Source organism: Littorina saxatilis, linkage group LG6 (genome assembly GCF_037325665.1).
Source record: "Littorina saxatilis isolate snail1 linkage group LG6, US_GU_Lsax_2.0, whole genome shotgun sequence".
NCBI lineage: Eukaryota > Metazoa > Mollusca > Gastropoda > Littorinimorpha > Littorinidae > Littorina > Littorina saxatilis.
In genome coordinates, this window is record NC_090250.1 from 39599727 (window position 1) to 39627549 (window position 27823).

Genomic DNA, 27823 nt, shown 5'->3' on the forward strand with positions numbered 1-27823 from the left:
AACGGTCATACACGTAAAATTCCACTTGTGCAAAAAACCCAAGTGTACGTGGGAGTTTCAACCCACGAAGGCAGAAGAAGAAGGAAGAAGAAGAATAAGAAGTACAAATGTTGTGAATAACATGCAATTCTACACATAACACTACTCACCATGCTGCATGAAATTGCGCGGACTCCTCTCTTTTCTGGCATGGTGTTCAAGCTCAGACAACATAGGCCCCAACCTTGGCGAGCGTCCTTTGTTCAGCGACCGTGCCTTAGGGAGGGGGATGGAGGGAGGGGTGCGAGGGGGAGGGGCTCGGCGCATGAGCTCGGCACGGCGGCGGGAAAGCTGCGTCATCTGGGCAGAGGGGCTGAAAGCTTGGCTCGGCATGCGGCCAGCCGAACGCTCCACCTTGGGAAACGTGGCTGTCTCTGCGGTCGCCATGGGGGTCCCGATACGAGGGGAAAAAAGCTGTTGCAGGGGAAATACAAGAAAGTTAATTTAGCTAACAAACCAGACAGAACAAGTATCAACAACAAGCCTTACCAGTTTTCAAACACTATGGGGGTCCTAATACGAGTAGACAAATATTGAAGGGGAAATACTGAAGAACGTTTATCTAGCAAAGAATCCAGACAGAAAAATCAATTACAACAATAATTACCTACCAGACAGGAAAATCATTTACAATCATTACTACCTATCTCAGATGTTTATCTTTTATTCAGAATATCAATCAATCAATCAATCAATCAATAAGAAGTTATATATCGCGCGTATCCTGTGGGTACAGTTCTAAGTGCTTGTCGAAGAGCTGTCAACACAGGACTAACAGAAAAAAAAATAACATCTACAGACGGACATAAACCCTATCACACACTAGCAGACCCTAATAAACATACAACAAACAACTGTTCAACAACAATGTACACATCAATAGCTAGACACAGGCTAGAATACAATATAAGGACACATTTCAAAGAGTTAAGCTTGTTAGAAAAACCCTACCACTCCTCCGGTACAACTATTTCTATTTTCAGAGAAAAAAACAACAGACAAATCATACAAGCCCAAGAAATGTGTTGTTATTGTTGTAATTACATATCAAAGATAGGGAAGCACCACACACTTAGCTGAGTCTGCACATACAGAAAATGTGGGAGAATAATAATTTGCTCTTGAGAGTAATACCAAACAAGATCTTGAAAATGCCACTGCAAAAGCTATACTTTTAGAATACAATTCACCAAAAACTCCTAATTCCATTTTTTGTGTTAATTTTAAACTAGCTCTTTATATATCAGCCCTTTAACTCATGACAGTACCTGCTGGCGTGTTTGTTGGTGTGGCTGGGTTGTACCCTTCGACCTAGGAGCAGCACTTGGTCCCACATAAAACTGTGGCTTCTGTTTCACCTTTTTGTCTTCATTCTCTGATGGATCAAACTGCCACACCTGTGCACACACACACACACACACACACACACACACACACACACACACACACACACACACACACACACACACACACACACACACACACACACACACATTCTCATTAAATTCAAATAATGCATCAAACTGTGAAGGACACTGCAATTTCAGAGATGTCACAATTCTGTTCATTAGTTAAAAATGAACGGCTCAGAAGGCCAAGAGAGAAAAGGTAAGGGCACAAAAGCGCAAAGCTAAGTCAGACCCAGTGGAACTCTTGAGTCTTCTTTTAACACCTCCTGAACACCACTGTACGTACGAGAGGTGAGCGTCAACATGCGTGTGTCGGTGAAAGAACGTGAGTGTGTGAGCTTGGTTTAAGTGTCATGTATTGTAACTTCTGCCTCTCCCTGACTGTTGTCCTGTAAACATGTGTTGTTAAAACTGTACGTGGCAAACTCTAACATCCAAAACACACATCACAATATTCATGTCTGACCCAGGTCACGAGAATTCTTTGACTGACAGGCATAATCAGGTAGGAGTGCTCCAGTTCCCATTGCGGCTGTTCTGTCTAATTCGCGGGGTTGCTTCGAAGTTTCTTTTGGTTGAATTAAACGGTAATAAAACCGTTATTTCTAGTGTGCTGACTGTTAGCAAATGATAACAGACATGTCTCACAAACGATATCAGCATTCACCTAAAAGGCTCATGCTTGATATCTTTTTTCTCGATATGTCTGTTATCATTTGCTAACAGTCAGCATATTAGAAATAACTCATATTATCAGCTGATGCCATCCTTGACTTACCTGTGAGAGATTGAGAGACTGAACGGCTCGATGGGAAGCAGGGTGAGGGGACTGGTTGTTAGGGGCAATGGAGGTGACCTGGGTGATGCCCCCGGTCTCGTTCACCGAATCAGCGTCAGCCTGCGCTGGCTTTACGCCTTCTTGTTGGACGTCTTCTTTGACAGTCACATCATCCTCTCTTCTGGCCTCCTGTATTTGCAAACAAAAGAGACAGTAGTGATACAACTTTTTAAACTGATCAAGGTAAAGCAAGTACCACTATTATCCTCCCGTCAATTAGTCATTCAGATACTGAAAAATGGACTCGCTGCTGAATTTTTTTTCTTTTGGCAGACATCACCTGCACAGAGATCATCTACCTTTTTTTCACTGAACCCGAATCCTGGATAAATCAATATTCATCCGTATCTCTCTACCATTCAACCTCATGCCCATTCTCTCCTATAGAGAAATTCTTGAAATAACTGTCAGCTTTGTATGGGTTGTGGGGGGAGTTCTTTTTCCTTGGAAATATTGAGGCAAACAAACTCACATGACATATATTAAGCCAATCACTACCGAGTGGTGTGTCTTCACATGTGAATACATGCCACTCTCCAATGATAGGCCTCCAATGTCACCAGAGTTTGGTTGCCCTTGTATTCCAAGGGTGAGTATAGCTCCTCCACAACCCAAACAACCGTACAGTTATTTCCGAACATCGTCAATTATCTATCAGCTTTTGAAACACTCTTAACCGATGAACTGACCTGTTCTGCTTCATCTTGCCACTCATCAGCCCTTTCTTGTTCTTCTCTGGCTTCTTCCTTCTCTCTCTCCCACTCATGATACTTCTTCTCTCCCTCCTCGCCTTCCCCTTGCTTCACTCCTTCCTCCTCTTCTTCAACCCACTGCTCCTCGCCACTCTCCTCCCTTTCAGGTCCGCTGTCGAGCTGCTGAAGGTCGTCTTCGTCGTCGTTGCCTACATCACCGCCGGCAAGGCTGTCGTCATCTTCTGGGATGTCGGGCTCCAACCCCAGAGGAAGGTGAAGGTCGTCAAAATCTGGTAGCACGTAATGATTCTGTGCCTCCCTTACCTGGCCGATGGCTGTCTGTGGCCTGCAATCACAGATAGGGAATGGAGGGAATTTGAACATGGAATAGACATTTTCAGGAAGTAACTCTGTCATGGTTTTCACGGAAGAGTAAGTTAAGTTATAATTATTACTTAAAGGCGAGGCAGTGTTTACTTAAAGGCGAGGCAGTGTACGCCTAGACATGACTTTTTCTTTGGAAAACTTGCACAGCAAAGCTCATTGCAAAGAGAAACCTGACGCCTATTCTGTCTTTTAAAACACTTTACAAGAATCAGTATAAAAGCAGATCAAGAAACTTTGAGCTGACCTTTACTGACCAGAATCACCATGAAAGGCGAAAGGAATGAAAATTGAAATAAATATTATCTATCATGTTTATCTTACAAGTAGGAAGAAAATAGAGAGAAGACTAGAGCTCGAGCTATAAACAGGGTTCGTACAGTTTCTTTGTTCTAAAATTCAAGGACTTTTTTAAGGACTTTCAAGACCTTCTGAAGAGAAAATCAAGCACCCTCTAACCTTCAAAGCTCGCAATGAAACAGTACTCACTGGTTATTATACCCCCTTCCCGCATGCTGATTTAAATCATTGGATGTTCAAAACCTAATGATTTAATTTTTGTCAAAGGCGACAGATTCGTAGCAGAAGATGGTTTTGAAGCAGACAGACTCAAAAGGGACTGTAGGTTATTGTTCAACTCTTTCTTTGAGGTTATGAAATAATAATTCATTGCAATTGTTTATTGTGGGTGGTTGTTGTGTAATGTGTTTGCAGCATTAGAGTTTTTAAGGACTTTCAAGGATCTTGCCAATTTTTTAAGCACTTTAAAAGCCTTGAAACTGACCCCCCAAATTCAAGCACTTTCAAGGATTTCAAGCACCTGTACAAACACTGTACAAAAAAACATGAAGGGAAAAAAGAACAATAGAAAGAAACATTAAAAGCGGAAAATAAACTGAATAAAAAATACATTACTCACCTTTCAAAGCTTGGACTGTAATTCCTAGCTTGTGACTGTCTTCCAGCTGAAATGATAACAGAAAACAATGACCACTAACTTGACTTGGTAAAAAATCCAGTCACAAATCAATTTCCTCCATCTAATTCAGGCCATTTTGTATCCACTTCTTTGAGGCATGAACAATTTAATGTTTTTTTTATGAGTAGCATTATTACTCAGGAGAATGATGAAAAGAAAATCTGAAACAAACACAAAGAGAAACATGCACTTTCACATTGTTCACACCAATGTGCACATCATAGACTTATCTACACAAGGACACACAAACACACACACATGCACACTGACACACACACTGACATACACACACACACTGACACACACACTCTCACACACACACACACACACAAACACACATACACAAACACAAACACACACACTGACACCCACACACACCCACACACTGACACCCACACACACCCACACTCACAATAACACTTAAACACTGACTCCCACTCCCACACACACACACATGTCCACACACTAACACACTTTCAAAGGTCAAACAAATCAACAGGTTACAGATCACCAAAGAACCATCAGCTTGTTGGAGGACAGCAACCTGAATCACCCTCCAGTTTCAAAGATCACAGAAAAGTTATACTCCACAATGACTGTAACTTGACATGGTCTTACCCCACTAACTAATACCCGATCACTGGATTTTAACAGTGTCCTACTACACTAGCACCTGGGGTTCATGAGAGTGATAGCATACAGTGTTTGACCAAGCAACACTCTTACAGAGTCACCACATTCTTACAAGGATCAGCACTTAATTGCATGGTATGCCTGTCTTCAAATCACAGAAGAGTGCAAACACCTGAAGTGTTTGATGACAACTGTTCAGCTAACACAGATAACTGAAAAGGCCTGTTCGCTGAACAAATTCACAACCACTTCAAAAAATCTTTCACTGGACGAAGTCCACTCATATACAGACAAACCGCCAGCAACCTCCCCCCTTCTTCAGACCCTTTACTTTTTCACATGGTTAATGTTCATGTCTGAATGTTTGCCTCCATTTCATTATACTCCCTCCCATTTAGGTCCTGATATTTTCAGATTTTAGGTCTTTAAAGGGAGGTTCCAATGCACAAGCCTGTTGGCGCCGTCTTTTTGGAAATATATTTGTATGCACCGGATACAACAAAGGTTTAAAATGCTTTAAGTGTGTCTTTCGGTCATGTCAAAAAACTAAATCCATGCCATTAGAACACAGATCAGTCTCCAAGTCAACGGATATTTGTACCACTGAATCAGCAAGGCTTGATAATCACTGTAAAAATTTAGACCTGACACAGTTTTACTTCAATCAGTCACACTTAACAGCTGAAAAATATGTATACCTTCAACTTCTTCAACAGAGTTTAAGCAGTAATGTACACAGGAAACTATATAAACTAATGCCCATCAAAAACAACGATTAATAAACGTACCTTCAAGGACAAAGACACAAAACAAATCCAAGGAAATCAATGATTTAGAGACACTTGTTTTCATAACACCATCCTAGCTCCACAGAAATAACCAGACTTTGACGATCGCTTCCAAAACCAGAGCCAAGTGAGTCTCCAAGCTGGACTGTCACGGTCTGTTGGCTGAAGGGATTAGAAGTGGACAGTACACTAATCTCTGCCTGGGTCAGTCTCTAATCCTACAGTCTTGATTGTTACAGCAAGGTCTCATAACTGCGCTGCTGCCATAATTTCAGCAAGCAGAAAAGCCAATTATGTCAAACCAGAAGCAATTGCACTGTGATGATTTACGCAGCGTGACAAAACAAATCATTGTAAATCCCACCTGCAGTTCAATTCTTTTTCCTGTTGTATAGGGTACAGTACACTGTTTGGAGTTAAGGTCTTGATCTGCATCTGAGGTTTTGTTTTCAGAGCATACATTTATGTAGCTGCGTGAGGAAAAATCATCTTTAATCGAAACTTCCACTCAGGTCTTTCATGTAAGTTGTTTGCAGATATATAGACTCTGTTTTTGTCCACTGATTGTGCAATGAAGATGTGTGAAGGAAAAAATTATAATTTTGATTTCAGACTGCCGCTCAAGTCTCTTACTTCTGCTTATGGAATTAATTGTTAACAAGAAGAGCAAACGCTCGATCGAGTCACTTTCGCAGTTCTGAATATTATATGAGGCATCAGATGGACAGGAAGAAATTGCTATTCACAACACAATACAGATGTAAATAATTTGATGTAAAGAATAATCCTATAAAGTTTGAATCAATCCGATGAATAGTTTCAGAGATATGATATTTCAATTTTTTTCCTTCAAGACATACCTGTGACCTTGAAAAAGGTCAAAGGTCACCAAAGCAGACGTCAAAGTGTAGAGGTCACTGGGAGTCACGTTCACATAAAATTTGAGCCCGGTCACTTTTATAGTTTCCGAGAAAAGCCCAACGTTAAGTTGTGTGTTGCCGAACAGAAAAGGCTAGTTATCTCCCTTGTTTTTCTGATAACGTTCGTAAAAGGCTACAGATGTAAAGAATAATCCTACAAAGTTTCAATCACATCCGATGAACTTTGTCAAAGATATAAAATGTCTAATTTTTCCTTTGACGCTGACCTGTGACCTTGAAAAAGGTCAAAGGTCAACGAAACCATCGTTAAAGTGTAGAGGTCATTGGAGGTCACGACTAAACAAAATATGAGCCGGATCGCTTTGATAGTTTCCGAGAAAAGTCCAACGTTAAGGTGGTGTCTACGGACGGCCGGCCGGACAGACTAACACTGACCGATTACATAGAGTCACTTTTTCTCAAGTGACTCAAAAATTGGACCTGGACTACTTTTGTTTTCTGAATGTGCAAAAAAGAAAAAGTTCTCTGCACATGCATATGAACGCATGCAACTCATGTCACAATCGATCTGTATCTCACTCAATTTTCTGTATCAGGCATGTCCATGCAGCCTAATTAAACCAAAAATATACACACAGAATTTATAACATCAACAACATTTCAGTGTAGAAACAAAATCAAAGCATAACTCAAGCAAGCATACAAATATTGCAAGAATATGCAACTCACATGTTGTTAGTTTTAAAGAAAGCATCATGCAGTATGTCACTGTTTTGTCATTCCAAACATTGAGAATGTTTTACTGATGAGCACAAATAAACGAAGTATCAAACGGTCCTTGTAAGTCCACTGATTTTATCCAAATCTGTTCACAAACCTGGACCACTTTCATAAAGAAGTTAGAACTGCTGTACCAACAGAAACTTGTCCTATGGCAAATGTTCTCATTGGCTACAACAGCTTATTATTTTCCAAGTTGTCTGAAATGTATAGGCTTTGCAGACAACAACGCTTTCGGAACCCTTGACTGACGCTCACACACTTGACCCCAGACAACATTTTAATATTCCATAATTATCACTCATCTGATCTGGAATCAGGGTTAGATTGTCAGCAATTGTTGTCCTGTCATTGTTCTGACACCAAAACAAATGCCCTCTATTGCCAGGGGTTGTGACATGCGACTGTCATCTAAACCCTTCCTATTGTTACCTTGTGCATGATCACAGTCTACTCTACTGAGTGTCACCAGAGCCCATGCATGCAACTAATTATATGCTTTTTTGTTTGTTTTGATCCTTTTGTTATATTTAGTCAAGTTTTGACTAAATATTTTAACATCGAGGGGGAATCGAAACGAGGGTATGGTGTATGTGCGTCTGTCTGTGTGTGTGTGTGTGTAGAGCGATTCAGACTAAACTACTGGACCGATCTTTACGAAATTTGACATGAGAGTTCCTGGGTATGAAATGCCCGAACGTTTTTTTCATTTTTTTGATAAATGTCTTTGATGACGTCATATCCGGCTTTTCGTGAAAGTTGAGGCGGCACTGTCACGCCCTCATTTTTCAACCAAATTGGTTGAAATTTTGGTCAAGTAATCTTCGACGAAGCCCGGACTTCGGTATTGCATTTCAGCTTGGTGGCTTAAAAATTAATTAATGACTTTGGTCATTAAAAATCGGAAAATTGTAAAAAAAAATAAAAATTTATAAAACGATCCAAATTTACGTTTATCTTAATCTCCATCATTTTCTGATTCCAAAAACATATAAATATGTTATATTCGGATTCAAAACAAGCTCTGAAAATTAAATATATAAAAATTATTATCAAAATTAAATTGTCCAAATCAATTTAAAAACACTTTCATCTTATTCCTTGTCGGTTCCTGATTCCAAAAACATATAGATATGATATGTTTGGATTAAAAACACGCTCAGAAAGTTAAAACAAAGAGAGGTACAGAAAAGCGTGCTATCCTTCTTAGCGCAACTACTACCCCGCTCTTCTTGTCAATTTCACTGCCTTTGCCATGAGCGGTGGACTGACGATGCTACGAGTATACGGTCTTGCTGAAAAATGGCAGCTACTTGACTAAATATTGTATTTTCGCCTTACGCGACTTGTTTCTCTTTGAGTCGCAGCCCTCTTGTTAAAGTCCTAGCACGTCTGAAGTGTTTTTTTAGTCATGCGATAGTTCACTGAGTACACTAAATCTGAAACTGCATGTTTCTTTACACACACACACACACACACACACACACACACACACACACACACACACACACACACACACACACACACACACACACACACACATCCTCCCATGCACTCATACACTCAAGCATGCATGCAAATGCACATAATGCACAACAAATCCATTAAAAAAAAAAGCAACCAATCAAACAACAAAAGCAAAATAGAACAAACCCATTCCCACAGCAAAATACAGAATCAGAGAAGGGAGGAATGTAAGGCTTATTATGTGTAGCAGTGTGGACATACTGTCCTCAATGTTAGATTAGCTATTGTCATTGTCCAGTTTAGTCTTTGTTGCCGATCAGTTTGTGTTTGGTGTCTATTCATTATCTGTTAACAACAAGAAGAGCAAACGCTCGATCGAGTCACTTTCGCAGTTCTGAATATTATATGAGGCATCAGATGGACAGGAAGAAATGGCTATTCACAACACAATGAGTCACGTTCACATAAAATTTGAGCCCGGTCACTTTTATAGTTTCCGAGAAAAGCCCAACGTTAAGTTGTGTGTTGCCGAACAGAAAAGGCTAGTTATCTCCCTTGTTTTTCTGATAACGTTCGTAAAAGGCTACAGATGTAAATACTTTGATGTAAAGAATAATCCTACAAAGTTTCAATCACATCTGATGAACTTTGTCAAAGATATAAAATGTCTAATTTTTCCTTTGACGCTGACCTGTGACCTTGAAAAAGGTCAAAGGTCAACGAAACCATCGTTAAAGTGTAGAGGTCATTGGAGGTCACGACTAAACAAAATATGAGCCCGATCGCTTTGATAGTTTCCGAGAAAAGTCCAACGTTAAGGTGGTGTCTACGGCCGGCCGGCCGGACAGACTAACACTGACCGATTACATAGAGTCACTTTTTCTCAAGTGACTCAAAAAGTACTGGTGTGCACCAGCCGTGTCCAGCCAGCGGGTGCAGACAATTAAATCTCCTGCTGGGTAAAGGAAGTTCCTTATCTCTTTTTGAAGTGGGCGGTGCACTTGTCAGATGCTTGCCCTAGACAAGACCTTGGGCCCCCAGGTGGTCGTTATGTAACGTGCCGCCAGCCAGACTGGGTATCTCCGGCCAGTCGGGGTTTGTCGTGGGTGTCATTCCTTTTGATCGGGTAGATCATAGGAGATGCCAGGTGGCTTGGAAGGTTTTGGTCCCTTACCCCCCCCCCCCCCCCCCCCCCTTCTTTGTTTACTTGTTTGACCAATGGGATGCGATGTCAGTTTTGTTAGCTAACTGTTGATTGGATGTTTGTGACTCTAGCTAAAGTTGATTTAACATTGGATTTCCCTTTATATCTTTGAGCCATAACTCATATGACTCTCATAGTAAGTCGGCAGGCCCAGACTATAAAAAAAGGTTGGCGGAGTTGATCGTTCTCTGAGTTCCAATATATATGTCGTGCCTAGATCCTGAAAGTGCCTAAGTTCTTGAATTAGGTAGTTTCTTGCCTAATTCGTGAAATAGGCAACGGCTGTGCCTAACCTGTGAAATCAATGTTGAATTTTGCCTAATTTGTGAAATTTTATGATTTAGGCTGCCTATTGCGTAAATTAGGCAGCCTAAGTCGTGAAATTAGGCAAAGTTTTGATTTAGGCACGACTGCTATACAATTTAGGCAAACATGTCTACAGAATAGGCAATATCCTTGCCTAATGTGTCAAATTAATTCTAAGGTCTAACTGTGCATGCGCGCCTCTCACTGCGTTGCGGGTGACAACATATCAAGTTTGTGAACACTACTAACTACTTGTGAACAGTACTAACTGTGATACAAGTGAGATTATAATCACACTGGAGCATTTCAGATAAACTTTCTCAGTCACTACTTCACACCAGCACCTGACTGTCAGTGTTAGCCAGTGTTTACAAAAGCAAAACAAAAATACCCCTCTACCTCATTTACAAACATTTAAAGTTTACAAAAGGTAAACATTATCCCAGTTTGGACTGGTGTTCAACTCGATTTTCGGAGCTTACTTGCTCTTGTTCTTGCAAGATGAATTGTTTGGGTGGCAGTGACTACGGCAGTGATTTTTTGCTTTCTTGCAAGTGCATCTGGCTGTATCGCACTTCCCATTGCAAGAACATTTTTTGAACCCGTGTCCTCCATGCCTTGAATGAAGCTGAGCGATGCTTCTCATTGGTAGGACAGTGTCCTTCACTTGGTCAGCAGTGACAATTTGGAAATCGGCCTCGATAAATTAAATTGCGGGAGAGCATAGTGTTTATGATGCTATGCTTGGTGCCAACGTGGTACAGGTCGTTGTGAACCTTTAGGACCACCCCTGGCACGTTTCTGCAATCAAGGCGCCCACGATCAAACTCGCTGACTGGAACCAGCACGCCGTCGTTTTGCAGCAGTGGAACCAGCTTGGCTCTTGTTGTTCGCAGCATTTCAGCACGGCTTTTTTCTTGTCCTTCACGTGCATCTTGTCTGCACTGCGCCAAAATGCTTGCATGATCTTCTAGAGCTGTACTTGAAGTGGCGGCCCCTCCAACTGCACCTTCCACCTCTGCATCATTTTCAGTTGGACCGAGTTCTTCTAGAGCTACACTTGAAGTTATTGATCGTCACCTCCCCCCAACCCCCCAATCCCCCGAAGTGCCACGAGCATGACCCAGAAAATAAATGCACATTTCTGAGATTTAAAAAAAAAAGTTTTGCATAAATTAGAACTAATTTGCATACTTTGTGAAATATAATATTGATAACGTTTTTGATTTATTTTTTTCATGGATTACAAACGGCAATTGATGAAACTAATTATGTATAATTTCTATGCATCTTTTCCTACTACTACTCACATAAGAATCATGAGGTCGAACAAAATGTTGTGTCAAAAGTGACCTCAAACAGTTCAGTGACACAGAGACAGAGAGAGACAGAGAGAGAGAGAGAAAAAAAGAGAGAGAGAGAGAGAGAGAGCGAGCGAGCGAGAAAGAGAGGAGAGAGCGAGAGAGAATGAGAGGAGAGAGAGAGAGAGAGAGATAGAGAGAGAGAGAGAAAGAGGAGAGAGAGAGAGAGAGAAAGAGAGGAGAGAGAGAGAAAGAGAGGAGAGAGAGAGAGAGAAAGAGAAGAGAGAGAGAGAGAGAGAGAGAGAGCGTTTGTGAAATAGTATTTAAGGCTTACCTTGATGACTTTCTGTAATTCTCCCACTTCCAGAATCTCGAACTTTTTTCGCAGGTAATACAGACTTCTGTGTTTTTCAGAAACTGTACCACTTAACAGGTTAATGATGGTTTGGTATGTTTCCTTGTCCGGTAAACAGAATTTTGTGTAGCCTCCATTTCCAAGATGCTCCTCAAAACGAATACGAAATTGTGACCTTTTAGTTTCCATGGCTGGATTTGGCTAACACTGACAGTCAGGTGCTGGTGTGAAGTAGTGACTGAGAAAGTTTATCTGAAATGCTCCAGTGTGATTATAATTTCACTTGTATCACAGTTAGTACTGTTCACAAGTAGTTAGTAGTGTTCACAAATTTGATATGTTGTCACCCGCAACGCAGTGAGAGGCGCGCACGCACGCGGATGATTTTGGGTTCAAACAGACTGACTAATTTGTAAAACAGTTAGACCTCAGAATTGATTTGACACATTAGGCAAGGATTTTGCCTATTCTGTAGACATTTTTGCCTAAATTGTACAGCAGTCGTGCCTAAATCAAAACTTTGCCTAATTTCACGACTTAGGCTGCCTAATTTACGCAATAGGCAGCCTAAATCATAAAATTTCACAAATTAGGCAAAATTCAACATTGATTTCACAGGTTAGGCACAGCCGTTGCCTATTTCACGAATTAGGCAAGAAACTACCTAATTCAAGAACTTAGGCACTTTCAGGATTTAGGCACGACATATACAACTGGTTAATACACCTGCACACTGACCACGAATCGAATCCAGTGACGTCATTAACTCACTCACAAACGATGTCTGTTACTTAGAAAATGCCAATAGTCAAGGGACATAACTCAGAAAAAAATACAATTCCAACAACAGACAACAATTGACGGACAAGCCAAACTTCATCTATTACACGCAAGCACAAGACCAAGTGCGCACGAAAAAGATCCTGTAATCCATGTCAGAGTTCGGTGGGTTATAGAAACACGAAAATACCCAGTATGCTTCCTCCGAAAACGGCGTATGGCTGCCTAAATGGCGGGGTAAAAAACGATCATACACGTAAAATTCCACTTGTGCAAAAAGCACGAGTGTACGTGGGAGTTTCAGCCCACAAACGCAGAAGAAGAAGAAGATCTATTGTTTTTTATGTAGCCAGGACAGTCTGACATTCACATATTTTCTGTCCAAGTCTAACTCACAGATCTATTGTCTTTTAATCTTGTCACACTGCAATAATTAACTCTCTGTGGGAATTGCTGCTATAAATAATGTTACTGTACAATCAATCTGCCCTTTATAGTCAACCAGCCATAACCTCAAAGCTGACGGGATGGCCTACCAATCACTTTAATATAATGTGCATGGCCCAGAAGGGTCAATCTCTTGGCTCTGTGCCAAAAAGAAAAACAAAAATATCATATTCTCTGTGCCAGGAATCACAGTAACCTCCAAAACCTACATTTTCTTCTGCTTCAAAGGCCGAGACCTGGAAAAAGCTTATGCTTGATACGCCTGCATGCACTGTCAAAATCACTATAATTTGTGAATAATGTTTTACACCTCAGACTTTAGTCATTTTACCAAAAATGAAGCAAATTAAGTTTCATGCATACCACAAACTAGGTACAATTCAGCGGGTTTTGTTTTTTAAAATAAGTCTACATTTATGCAACAATACACCACTGATTTTGATAAGCTTATTTCAGATTCAATTAGTTTAGGTTTATAATTCCTATTTTGATTGTCCTGTGCGATTTAGCATAGAATATATTTCCTTTAATGATCTATTGTTCAAACCTCCAAATGAAGCAAAACCAAACAGAACATAAAGAAATCAGATAACTGAGTAGTTAAGTGCGTACAAAGATGAATTACGCTTGTTGAAGATTGAGCGATATTGTAAAACAAGTCATATATATATATATGTGCAACATACCTTTCCAAAATGTCTTCTTCAGTTTGACTGATTCTCTGGTCATGAATTTAATCAGGCCTCTCAGTGAAAATTAACGTACCTTAATTTCCATAGATTTTTCTGCTAACCACCTCTACAAATGCACAAGCAGAATCAGGAGACCAGACTTCACTGGCTGACACCTCTAATCCGATTTAATCCAAATGTCTGTGTGTGAACTGTGACATTAAAATCTCGAGTCTTAGGAGTATTGTATACAATACCAGTCAACAGAACAAGACAGACCATCGAAGCAATAAAGTCATGCAGCAACAATACTTCAGTGTTTGAAGGGTAAAAATCACGAACAATACCCCACTGTCCAACACACAGAACTAAAAGGAACTCCAGGCCATTTGTCTGCATACAATTTGCACACAAAAAAGGCCAAAATTAGATTTGAGGTTCATGCCATTTAGAGTAAACGTGAAAGCTGAACCAAATAGAAAAAAAAAATACACCCCAGACTGCAAATCTTTTTTTTATTTTTTTTTAATTGTTTTATCTTTTTTATTTTTACAAATGTTCTGTCTGCTGCTTACAATTCTTTCGTATCAGTTGTGTTATTTGAATGGCCATAGTATTTACTGCTTTGATGTTGGATTATTAAATACCTCATTATAATGGTGTAACTGTGTTTCGCTGACATGATATAGAACACATGTATTACAAACCTTCTTCTCAAGAATAACAAGATTCTCCTTGTCCGCAGTATTTTCAATGCTGTCCTACGAATCATATAATTCAATCACATTTCTTCGGTACCCTAGCTATCTCAGGACCAATCAGTGCAACTCAGCATGAATAAATAAAAACTGTTGAATTCTGATTTGAATAGTTATGCTCTTTAACATTTTGTGTCCGTATGATTAATACTGCGAGGTCTTTAAATCCCTGCAGTAATTCAGACATTACACATTCCGAAAAAACGGGGTGTATACGTACCAAAAGTTTCTATAAATGCTCCACTGCTAGCACATGATTTCAGTCATTTCAAAAACTTTTGCATACATTCTGAATGACCCTCATTCAAAGCTTACCCCGGCCTTCCCCCTTATGCTGGAAACAGAAAACCACTCAGCAGAAGTATTTCTCTACTTTCAAAAACAACTATTTAATTCAGTTATAAGCTCACAGGCGAACACAACATTTCACTTTACTGGTTTAAGCTAGCTAGCTCTTGCAGCTCTATAAAGTTGACACAAATATAGTGTGTCAAGAATAAGCACTGTGACAGCTTAGACTCCCCCCACCCCCCCCCCCCCCCCCCCCTCTTTTTTCTCGGCAGGGAAGATCAATCATCTGCTGGTACATTTGTAGCATTCACAATGACTGGATTTTTGTTCAGATGACAAATTAATTATGGGTCACACAACTGTAGGAGCACAAGTACTGCTTAACAAGATCCATTTCCATATCGGAGAATCAGCATTACTAACAAATCTTGTAACAGGGAGAGAAAAAAAAGGTTTACAACTTACAAGAGATTACAGTTTAAAGTGACAGGAACACGTACAGAATCACTTTCAAGGATCAATGCAGAAATGCCACTTGCACTGCCTGAACATGCAGACTCAATTTGAGATTAGGCCTAAAAAAAAAATAGGTGTGGTTACGGTAACCCGACCTACCCTATTTTTAGGGGCCGACCCTATAACTTTTAATTACATTTGTCAAAACAAAACAAAAACCACAAGAAAACGAGTGCAGAAAACGCAATGAAAGCGAAAGCGCCCGAGTCGCACCCTTATTTCCCTGTCAAGTAGGTTTAATTTGTACACATTAGAAAAAAATGTTAAAAAAAAAAAAAAAGTGATTGCCTACCTTCCTACCCTATTTTTTTTGGCTATGTTACCGTAACCACACCTATTTTTATTTTTTTGTGCCTTATGGTAAACCAGCATCTCAATCTCAATACGAGAGTGTCAATGGCAACAAAGAAAGGAATAAATGACATAACAGATTAGGGCAAAAGTATGCCCAACAGCGCCTTCCCATACACGCTTTCACTCACATACAGGCACACTGTGACACACCCACACAGGCACGCACACACACACTGTGACACACACACACATACAGGCACACACACACACATACAGGCACGCACACACACACTGTGACACACACACACACACACACAAACACTGCGACGCGACACACACAACTCACCCATAATGAGTGCAGCGGGAGAAGGTGCAATGAAGGAGACAAATTCTTTGGGTGCATCAGCAGGTACATGGACGCTGCGACGTAAACTGCGTAGAAATTCCTGCAAAAATGCACATTAACGGTATAAATTACATTACAAAAATATTCACTTGAGAAAATTCCTGCTAAAAGGCATGAAAACTATATAAATTTCAGACAAATGAATTGGAAATTAACCTTAACTTGGTGCTATTGAGAACAAAGGTCAGACTGCCATGCTAAATAACTGTTAAACTTAATTTTGTACAACTTAATTTGACACAAGCTCTCTCTCTCTCTCTCTCTCTCTCTCTCTCTCTCTCTCTCTCTCTCTCTCTCTCTCCCGTCCCTCTCTATCTCTCTCTCTCTCTCTATCTCTCTCTCTCTCTCTCTCTCTCTCTCTCTCTCTCTCTCTCTCTCTCTCTCTCTCTCTCTCTCTCTCTCTCTCTCTCTCTCTCTCTCTCTCTCTCTCTCTCTCTCTCTCTCTCTCTCTCTCTCTCTCTCTCTCTCTCTCTCTCTCTCTCTCTCTCTCTCTCTCTCTCTCTCTCTCTCTCTCTCTCTCTCTCTCTCTCTCTCTCTCTCTCTCTCTCTCTCTCTCTCTCTCTCTCTCTCTCTCTCTCTCTCTCAAACCTTTGTACAGCCCTTCGAAAAACAATATCAACTTACCTCATCAAGACTGTAGAGAGAGGCCAAAGAATCTGCCCTGTTCAAAAGAAAACAAAAAAGTTATGGCACACATTTACTGCCTTTTCTGTTTTATCACTCACATCAATTCTGAGACTACATATAACTGAATTTTGTAGACAGATCAAAAGCGTATCACATCACAGGTCTAATCCAAAAACTGCAAAGTACTTGGTCACATTAAAAGAAGTGAATCTACAAAAGCATTCCACCTCTTTACGTAAATGCATTATTCAAATAAGAAGACAGACAGACAGGCACAAGCACACATGCCCCTTCTCTAAAACTCATTCCCCTGTCTACTCTGTCCGTCTCTCACACACACACACACACACACACACACACACACACACACACACACACACACACACACACACACACACACACACACACACACACACACTGCATTTTAAGGAGCTTAGCTTTACTGAACTGAGTTGTGTAGACAAACATTTTGAGTGGACGCATCAAAATGAAAGCTACATTTGTTCTACACAAACACTAGCAACTATATCCACACTTAACATCAAGGTGTACCCCATAACACACTTCAGCACATACAGAACAATGCTAATCTCATTCATTCTTCCTGGTATCACTGCACATACAAGAAATGACAAAAGTGATAGTTAATAACAGTTAATGTAATTAATTAATAGACGTTGAAAGTCGCTTGTTCATTTCCATGCTTGTTATTGTCTCAGGTGCCAGGAGACTGGTTCCGTGTTATTCTCACTAATACTCTATTACACATGTCGTAGGCATTTAGAGTGCTTACTTCCCTCTGTTTCTCAGATACTTATAATAGCATTTTAATAATCAAATCGAACAACGCAAAAACAAATTCCATGCAAGCACATTAGTTCATATCGTTCAGGACAACTTTTTATACAAACACTGCATGATCTCCTTATTCTTCAGCTCACTTTGAGTTCCCACTGTTTTATCAGAGCAATCTATTCATGTGAAAGTCACTGCTCCATGCCAAATGCTTCCTAAATATTAAGTTAGCACAATAACACTAGTTAAACTTCAAATTACAAGTTTTTTTTATTGACATGTTAAATTTCAAATTACAGCACTTGTATTCCCATGTGTAGACTTTTTATTTCAGACTTGAACTAATTCTTTTCTACTGAGTTCACTGACTTCACGACAAAAGCCCCTAGTCACAGATTATAAGAAACATACACTGCAAAAGTACATTCTTCTGGCTCCATCATTAATAAGTTGTACAACTATGAGCCACACAAACTACACACAGTCAACTGGACGTGGTTTCATTTGGGGTCCAAAAGCTCTCCCTCAACTGTCTTATACTTTTGCTTCAGATCTACCTATCTTTCTTTCTTTATTTGGTGTTTAACGTCGTTTTCAACCGTTCAAGGTTATATCGCAACAGGGAAAGGGGGGGGGGGGGTGGGGGGGGGGGGATGGGATAGAGCCACTTGTTAATTGTTTCCTGTTCACAAAAGCACTATAATCACAAATTTGCTCCAGGGGCTTGCAACGTAGTACAATACTGGGAGAATGCAAGTTTCCAGTACAAAGGACTTAACATTTCTTACATACTGCTTGACTAAAATCTTTACAAACATTGACTATATTCTATACAAGAAACACTTAACAAGGGTAAAGAGAGAAACAGAATCTGTAAGTCGCCTCTTACGACATGCTGGGGAGCATCAGGTAAATTCTTCCTCCTAACCCGCGGGGGGTTCTGGAACACCTATGAAAAAGCAGGAATTCCGGCTTCTGGCAGAGTCAAATGCATCCCTGGCTGTATATCTGTCCTCAGATCAACAACATGTTTCACTACCAGATATATAGCGCTAATCTGTTGATCTAACACTATCCCAGACCTGGAAACCCCTGTTTTGCACTTGAAGTATTCTCAAGTAAACTTGGTGTATTTTCAGAAAAATGAGTGTACTCCATACAGCATTCGAACATCCATGATTCAAACGTTTCACATGCGTCCGTCGCACCGTTAATTTAAGTTTACCAATACATTTAAAACAAATGCTTCTTTCAATGTTTACTGACAAAAACTGTAATCATGTGTCAAAATACTTGATCAACTACTACGGACCATGCCCTGAGGCATTGAGTTTTGTTTAGTTTGGTTACCTCCCCCTTTTTCCAGGGTCATGCAGTACTTCAGTGTCTAAGCATCAAACTGAAGTTAATTGCTATATATGTGAGTTGATGTAAGAATATGAAATTTAATACTGGATCAACTTCCGGATGAGCTCGTGAAGAAAGCAGTCTAGGAATGTTTCTTGTCGTATTTGTTTCCCTCCCACTGACTGTAATGTTCGTATTCTAGACAATCATGCGTACAAAATATGGCGAAATCGTATGAGTTCCCAAGTCTGCTATTCACTCAGCACACACACACATCACTCACCCAGGACCACGCACAGTGATGGGCCATTCAGGCACACTGAGGGTTAGTTCAAATCAAACAGTGAATGAGTGAAGTCAAAAAGTGACCGTGGGGAAAGTCAGTATGAGACAAAGAGTTAATTGGTGAGGCAAGTGAAAGGTTTGATTTCAGTGCGGATGGGGTGTAAACAGGACCAAGAAGAAATAATACAGTGAAAAAAAAAGGTGGTCTAACGCTCCGGTGATTGATGTACAGTTAACAAACAGATGACAACAAATAAAAGTGTGACAGAATTAAGAGACAATAATCTCAGTTTGAAGAGAAACTTTACGGTGGATTTGAATTGATTAGAGCTGTGAGACTGAACATGCTATCACATCTGCATGGTGGAAAAAGTGCAGTCTTCATAAGCTAAAGCATTCAATCATCAAATAAGAATGAACCAAAATTTGTCCTGATGCCCACATAATACCCCCAAAGTATTGCAAATTAGCCTCATGAACAGTGCATTTCCAATACAGGACTGCAAAATGAATCATGCCAGAAAGCTTGAACTGCTGTGAAGTGCTCAGAAAGAAATTTAGACGTGTTGTAATAAATACATTGTGCATTCACTTATGCTGCCTTTTCTCTTCTACAAGTGTAATCCTTTTTCCAAAAAGAAAAGAATGAAGAAATGAACTGCTTTAAAAATTCAACCTGTCCTCTTCTGGTGCCAAGCCCATCTCAAATATGTAGTCAGTATCAGCGGTGGAGCTAGTCATAAAACAACATCTAGGTTAAACTATTTTTCATGAACCACTCAACATAAACTTCAAACAAGACCATCAAAGGGCAGATAATAAGCCTAAAGTATTCTGTCATGTAAGAAGGGACAAGAGAAAGAGACAATGTTAAATCACACACAGACACATGCGGAACTATCAGTACAGTAAAAAGTATTCATCTTTCCCATGAAGTACCTGTACCCTCTTCACGCTTAATACAGCATGCAAAGTGAGTTTTTAAGTAATTAAGAAATTAAGACAGATTTACAACACACAAAAATCCCTAACTTAACTTTTTCGCGACGCGCCGCCCGAATACAAGCGTTCACTGATCATGCCGTTGTCAGCACGCCGCCAGAATCCGTGCGTAAGGTGCGTGAGTCGCTTCGCCACACACCGCCTTAATAGTAGCGTTGGAAGTGGAAAATACCACGCTGGGGATTTTCCATACGAAAACCCACGTCATAGGTTCAGAGGTCGGCTGCATTACCATACGCGACAAATAACTCCCAGAACAGTTGATTTCATTGGTTAGTTTGGATACTACAGGTCATTGACGGGACCAACCCATGCCTTAGTTTCATATTTAGGATTCCAAAATGTCGCGAGTTGTCAGTGTTGTTGCGAAGCGAAGCGGCGTGCAGAAGGAAGGTAGTGACTGTGTGTGCATGAAACAGTGTTGTTGTGATAGATGGATAAGTGAGTGATGAGGGTGAATGAGTTAGCCAAATCAAGAGCTCGAGGTGTCAATGCTACTTTGGCCAAAACCCAATGCAAGCGGACGGACGCGATTCTGGTGCCGGGAATGTTCTGTGGCCACATGGCTGTGGCGCTTTGTGTTGAGCCGTGCTTCGAAGTGTGGCACACAAAGAAGGATGTTCTCCGTGCATAAACCGAGTTCTAAACAAGTCATTTATACAAAAACTGTAAATACTGTGACAGCAAGTGTTTCTTTTCTTCTATGGATAAAACCCAACGCAATGGGACTCGATTCTGGTGCCTGGAATGTGGTGTGGCGTTTTGCGTTGAGCTGTGCTTCCAAGTGTGGCACTGTAAATACTGTGACAGCAAGTGTTTCTTTTCTTCTACATGGATATATTCATCATAGTCATCACCCAGTCATCTCATTGTCTCATTCAGGTTAGTAAATTCTTTTTTGAGTATTCACTAACAACATTTTGTGCATATTTTCAAACATGTCTGTAGTATTTATGTGGTGCCTCTGGACTTTTTTTAATTTAAATTGTTGACATTTTCAATAGCATACCACACAAACACAACAAGCCTTTTGACAAATACAAAGTACATTTCTGAAACAATGAAAGATCTTTCTTTAATTGTGTGCAAAAAGTAAGTCTCCACATGTACTAGTTTTTTTACAATATTTTTTTCAAAATACAATATTTTTTTCAAAATTTTCCAATTTTGGTTGTCAGCAGGCTATTTATTGACATTTTCAATAGCATACCACACAAACACAACAAGCCTTTTGACAAATACAAAGTACATTTCTGAAACAATGAAAGATCTTTCTTTAATTGTGTGCAAAAAGTAAATCTCCACATGTACTAGTTTTTTTACAATATTTTTTTCAAAATACAATATTTTTTTCAAAATGTCCCAATTTTGGTTGTCAGCAGGCTATTTATATGCTTTGGCTCAGGCGTTCTGAGTGTATAGTCATGTCATAGGGTGGACGTGTTGAATGAGTTAAGCAGAAAGCAGCTTCTCCGCCTTTAAATCAGGCTCCAATGCAGTCAGACTATGTAAGTAGCCCAGGCATTTTAATAATCTGCAGTATTTTTGCTAAAGATACCAGTTCAAATTAGTTTCTAACAAGTAGTCTGATGGGCTTGAAAGGGGGGTCCGTTATAAGCACACAGGCAGGTGTTAAAAGGCTGCAAGCTGAGCCCTACCTGGAATTGCTGGTGCCCAGCAGGTACTGAATGGTGACCATGGTGTCTACGTCCTCCTGCTTGATTTGCGTCATGCTGTTGCTGGCTGCCTGCGCCTCCACGCGCCGATTGTCATCACTGGGCTGTAATCAAGACACCATTGTGGGTTGTACAACTTGTGGCTTCTGTTTTATAATCTTACAAACAAAGGGACCTAAGTTATCTTATTTTCTTAAAATCTCTCAGATCTTCATTTTTTTCGTTCATGGGCTGAAACTCAAGGCTTTTATCTGAATGACCATTTTTACCCCACAATACGCCGCTTTCGGGGTATGCATGCTTGGTATTTTCTTGTTTCTTTAAGCCACCAAACATGGATTACAGGATCTTTTCCATGCGCACATGGTCTTGTGCTTGCGTATACACACGAAGGGGGACAAGGCACTTAAAATAGTAATCGGCCTCATTTGATTCAGATTCTCAAGTTTTATAAAGCTGTAGTAAAGGGTCAGTTTTAGATTAAAATCTCCTCACAAGATCTTTAAGGCAGTCCTTTCCACGTTATCAATTCAGCTCACCCTCTGAGATGAAGCTCCGTGTTAACATGGGATAAGACCACCCTTCCACATGGACACATACAAAAAGTCAGCAACCTGACTGCTTTCTGCGCAGAGTGAGGGCCCCAAAGGGTTTAAAATCGTGATCGTGATTGGCGTTTTTTGACCTTTCTGTGACCGTGATTGCCGAAATTTCCATTTCTGTGATCGTGATGGGACGTTGCCCGTGATCCGTGATGACAAAAAAATCAAGTCTCGTGATCGTGATCGTCATTTGTGTTCGTGATCGTGATGGGCATTATTGCAAAGCATTTTATTTTCAACGTACATTTTTCACAGCTGTATCACTCTATGATCCTCTATTCGTCAAGGTGTTTGTGATCGTGAAAACAAAAATCAAGGTAACTGTGATCGTGAAAGCTAAAATTTTCCTTCCCGTGATCGTGATGATACCCCCCCTTTGGGGCCCTCCAGAGTGGGTCTGTGCCTTTAAAAGTGGAAAAAGAAGGTCCCCACTTTTTTTCCCCCCTTATTTTCATGGCCCCACAGAATGCTCCCACCTTTTCTGTATTCCACCTGTTCCTGGCAGAGGTAGGAGCTGTCTTGGGACGTTTGCCAGCTGACGTGGAGCCAGCACTGCGTAGGCTGAGGGGTCTCTGCATGTGTTTCTTCACAAAGGTGTAGCCGCCAAACTTAGTCTTTCCCCACCTAAGAGATCAGGGGTTTCATACACACGTTAACAAGAAGAAGCATTAGAGGAGAGTGTGTGTGTGTGTGTGTGTGTGTGTGTGTGTGTGTGTGTGTGTGTGTGTGTGTGTGTGTGTGTGTGTGTGTGTGTGTGTGTGTGTGTGTACTTGTGCGTGTGTGTGTGAGTGCGTGTGTGTGTGTGTGTGAGTGCATGTGTGTGTGTGTGGGGTGCATTGTGGGTGCGCATGTGCAGCGTGTGTGTACATGTACACAGTGTGTGTGTTTGCCATTATTGCTGTTATGCTCCACGTACTTCTCTATGCCTCAAAGCAGTGAAAGGGAAAATCAAAACTTCAGCTTTTGTTTGTATGCACAAATATGTATATGCCGATGTTTATTCCTGTGTGTACGTTTTGACATACACCTACAGGCAGCTGGGTAGGAATAAGATAACAAGATTAGATGATCACCAGGGGGCGGATCGTACACACATTTTTATTAACATCACTACAGCATGGTGCACAATATGCACTGAACTTAACACTCCACTCAAATCAACAACACTAACACTTCCCAAACATATCAAAATCAACAACACTAACACTTCCCAAACATATCAAAATCAACGGTCTCACTTGTATCTCATGGAGTCCGGTTGAATGCGACCTCGCCAGTCCACCACACCAGCAGACTTGCAGCGATCTTTGCGTGAACGTGGGCTGGCCAGGGGACTTTCCACCCCCTCCCCTAAGTTGATGCATCTTAGGGGAGAAGAATATGGCCGGGGAGGCTTGGTCTGCATGGATACTTGACTATGGCTGTAGGGAGAGAGAGAGAGAGAGAGAGAGAGAGAGAGAGAGAGAGAGAGAGAGAGAGATTGTTTATTTTCTTGTACAGAAATGCCAGCTCAATGCCCGGGAAAAAAATGTGACGTTCAGCCTGCCTAACCCTTAACTGGATTTCTAATACATTTTCATTCTCAAAACCGCAAAAGAAAATGCGGAAGAAGTCTGTTCTAGGTAGAGATTCTCATGTGCCAAATTGTTTGTTCACTCTTTTTTATTGTTTTGTTTGAAAATCACACACCCTTAATCTCACAAAAGGAACAGTAAGTCTGAAAGCTGCGTGTCTGGTTGGTGTTGAAAGAGAGGATTATACTTCTATAGTGTTACTAAGTAACAGTACTTACACAGGGCTGTTAGTCCTCGCCTCAGGGCTGGGGAAGCGCGTAGGAGAATGGGAGGTGGTGGTGGTGGGGATGCCTGTGGCCACTGGCTGTCTGAACCCTTGCTGGGCCTTAGGGGCAAGCTGTAATAAATGTAAATGCATTACAATACTCCACAATACAAATTTACAGTCGGAAACTAAAATGTATATATGCAAAATTAACTGAATATCCACTAATCAAAATGAATCAAACACAATTAACACATTAACACACACAGTACATACATAAATAAAATAACAAATAAATGTAATAAACAAATAAATGTAATAAACAAATAAATGTAATAAACAAATAAATGTAATAAACAAATAATCAAATAAATAAATAATTTTCAAATAAATGAATGCACAAATCAATCAATCAATTAATAGAATGAATACTCAGAATCCGCCATGTCGGAAAAACGTTTGCACTGCGAACTGTTACTTCAACAACCCAAGCCCAACACAGATCACTTCTGCCACAATCCCCATCCAGAGCTATTACCCTTAACACAGTCAGAATGACTGAGAAGACTGAAACCTTACTCTTTCTTTGAAGAGGGTCATCTCCTCAGACACAGAATCAATGACCTTGACCACAGCATCCAGCTTGACATTAGTTGTCTGCTCTTCCATCACCTCCTTCTCTTCCCTGCAAACAGCAGCCATAAGTTCAAATATTAATTCATTACATTTTTCCTGAATATTTATTGGGAGAAATAAAAAAAACATTTGCTAAAAAACACACACAAAAAGACACTGAAACCTTGCCTCGAGCAAATAATAAGTACCCTACGGAGATGTAAATAATTACACACAAAACCTGATTTTTTGGCTATTTTGCTTTATTCTGGAAAATCACAGAGCCTAACGAATTACACCTATCACCTAAATCTCACTGCTTGACTAACAAATGTTGCAGCTATAGTGTCACTTACTACGAAACCTGTCATCAAAATCAACCGATCCACTGATTAACCAAAATTGTAATTCAATCAAGTTGGCGTTTTAATGAAACAGATCCTGTGATTGGTCAGAATGCCCCAACTCATTAAAAATTACCGGTCATTAATTGTCGATAACCACTCGCTAAAAAAAGCCATTAACCACCTGCTGGCGAGGCGCATTGATACAACCTCAACTAGTCTCGGTTAGCTTTGAGGGTCATTTTACAAGTAGGAAATATGAAGGCCAACGAAATACCGAGACTATAAGGTATGCGAAGTGATGACACCGAATACGTGACGTAAGTTGATGCATGAATTCTTCCGGACTACGTCAGTCAATTCCAAAGATCGCTTTTGTGATGAAAAGAATTTGTTTTAGAGTTTGCTGTCCAGAAACCCGTCAAAAAAGAAAGGAAAATGTATGTGAAAGAAAACAAAACAGGAGCAGAGTGATAAGATAGGAATACAGAGACATATTTCTTGGGACTTGACCCTTGCAGGTAGGTGGACTGAAAGTAGTATAGTGTGTGAACAGAACAGAACCAATTCTGTCTGTTTACCATCGCATGAAAGCAGGAAAGAGATCGTCGTCAGATTCAATTACAATAACATTAACATTCTTCCATTTGAAACTTCTCGGTCTTCATCGTGGATTGATGCCCTCCCAAAGTCTAATTGAAGCCCTCCGTCGCTTCACTCCGTCGGGCTTCAATTAGCTTTGATCGGGCGTCAATCCACGATGACGACCTCAAAGTTTCAAATGGAAGCATGTTAATGTGTAAGTGGCGTATGACTGCCTAAATGGCGGGGTAAAAACAGTCATACATGTAAAAACCCACTCAAGCAAAAAACACGAGTGTACATGGGATTTTAGCCTGTGAACGCAGAAGAAGAAGAGTCTACAAACAAGCCAACCAAAATCACCTAACTCTAGTTGCACTCACTCTCTGACAGGCTGGTCTTGCAGCAAGTGACCCAGTGGCTGTGGTGCCAGCTTTCTGCTGGGCGACTCCGCTCCAGGCATGACACTAGGTGTTGCCGCCTTGGATGACTGCTGGGAAACTTTTCGCCCTACAGCTGGCGCTGACTTGACTCTAGCCCTGGTTGTGGGTCGGGTTTGACCAGGGTAGAGAGCGTCCGCTGTCTCGTAGAACTCCTCCAGCGTTTGATTGACAAACACGTTTTCCTTCTGCTCACAGTTCTTGCTTTCTGCTGAAATAATAATGAAATAATAATAATTAGAGGATTAAAAGTCGCTTGTTCATTTCAATGCTTGTTATTCTCTCAGGTGCCAGGAGAATGGTTCTGAATAACTCTCACTTACTCTGTTACACATGTCGTATGTGCGCGCCTTCGTGTGCGAGGCTGGTACTACAAACTGTTCATACGAAATGACAAACACAGGTTACAAGCGATAACGCGCAAAAATACTGTTTATTACTCTACATCTGATTACTAGATATATCAGTAATGCATCTTATGATACAGTATTGTATATTGCGGTAAAATACCTATGCGCTGTGCGGGTTGACCAGAGTACCAAAAACGTGTAGCCTCTCAAACGAAGGGCACAACACAATTCACACTTGAGATAAAACTGTCTCCAAAAACGTTACATTGACGTTAAAAACATCACAAGAAACACTCCATTGGTTCACTTGTTAACTTTCACACGTTTACAGAATGAAAATCCAAACACTTCCATAAAACCCCTCAGATCGACTGATGAGAGGAAGTCAAACAGTAATATTTATAGAAAACAAAAACCTAACATGGAATAGTTTATTTTAAAGGTAAACGGTCACCATATTGACCAACCAACAACATTCCTAAAACAGGGTTGGGTTGAGACTACTATTTACAACCAATCAGTAACTGATCACGCACTTCGTGCATGCTCACAACTTGGAACGGTCTATTTCACAAAAAGAAGAACAAGGAACTAGCTGACATTAAAAACTAAAAACACGTGAGTCACACGTATTCTAAAGCTTACGACACAGTTTTGCAGCGCTCACACCAAAACAGGTCACAACAAGGTGCCATGATAAAAACACGGTTTACTTGCTTTACACCGTAAAAGGGCTAGAGCAAACGTATTCACAACAAAAATAGGTGAATGCATGCCACATCGGCATGCACAGTGTACGCATTTAGAGCGCTTACCTCCCATTGTTTATCAGATTTCTGCTGAAATAATAAGGCAGAGTTACATAACACTGAGGACTTCTTTTAACTTTGCTGATGAAATAGATTTTTTCTGTCTTGTTGCAACCACCAACTTGTTAACTTTAGTAATCTCTTTGGTAAACTTTAAAACAATCAGTAACCAAGACTTTCCCAAAGTCAATAATCATTCACTGAGCAATAAGAAAATTAAATTGCTTGCAAAACATGACATACAATAATTCTTCAGCAATATTTGCCGAACTGCTCCTATCCCTGCAATCTTTAAGCTAAATCTGCATACATAAATCACATTTGTGTACAGGAAGCTTTATGATTACATGT

The 27823-nt window shown here is 40.4% G+C and overlaps 1 protein-coding gene across 2 annotated transcripts in view; it reads right to left on the bottom strand.

Moving 5' to 3' along the window:
* LOC138969193 (uncharacterized) overlaps positions 1 to 27823 on the bottom strand; it is a 59705-nt gene that overhangs the window by 14760 nt on the left and 17122 nt on the right. For both annotated transcript variants that reach the window (XM_070341928.1, XM_070341927.1), the window contains exons 10-22: positions 26257 to 26524; positions 24912 to 25017; positions 24346 to 24464; positions 23792 to 23974; positions 23030 to 23177; positions 21934 to 22055; positions 16844 to 16880; positions 16160 to 16259; positions 4282 to 4327; positions 2976 to 3324; positions 2227 to 2415; positions 1308 to 1436; positions 150 to 453 (exon numbers count right to left, since the gene is read on the bottom strand). In XM_070341928.1, the coding sequence (XP_070198029.1) occupies positions 150 to 453; positions 1308 to 1436; positions 2227 to 2415; positions 2976 to 3324; positions 4282 to 4327; positions 16160 to 16259; positions 16844 to 16880; positions 21934 to 22055; positions 23030 to 23177; positions 23792 to 23974; positions 24346 to 24464; positions 24912 to 25017; positions 26257 to 26524 (2100 nt within the window). The remainder of the gene's footprint in view (positions 1 to 149; positions 454 to 1307; positions 1437 to 2226; positions 2416 to 2975; positions 3325 to 4281; positions 4328 to 16159; positions 16260 to 16843; positions 16881 to 21933; positions 22056 to 23029; positions 23178 to 23791; positions 23975 to 24345; positions 24465 to 24911; positions 25018 to 26256; positions 26525 to 27823) is intronic.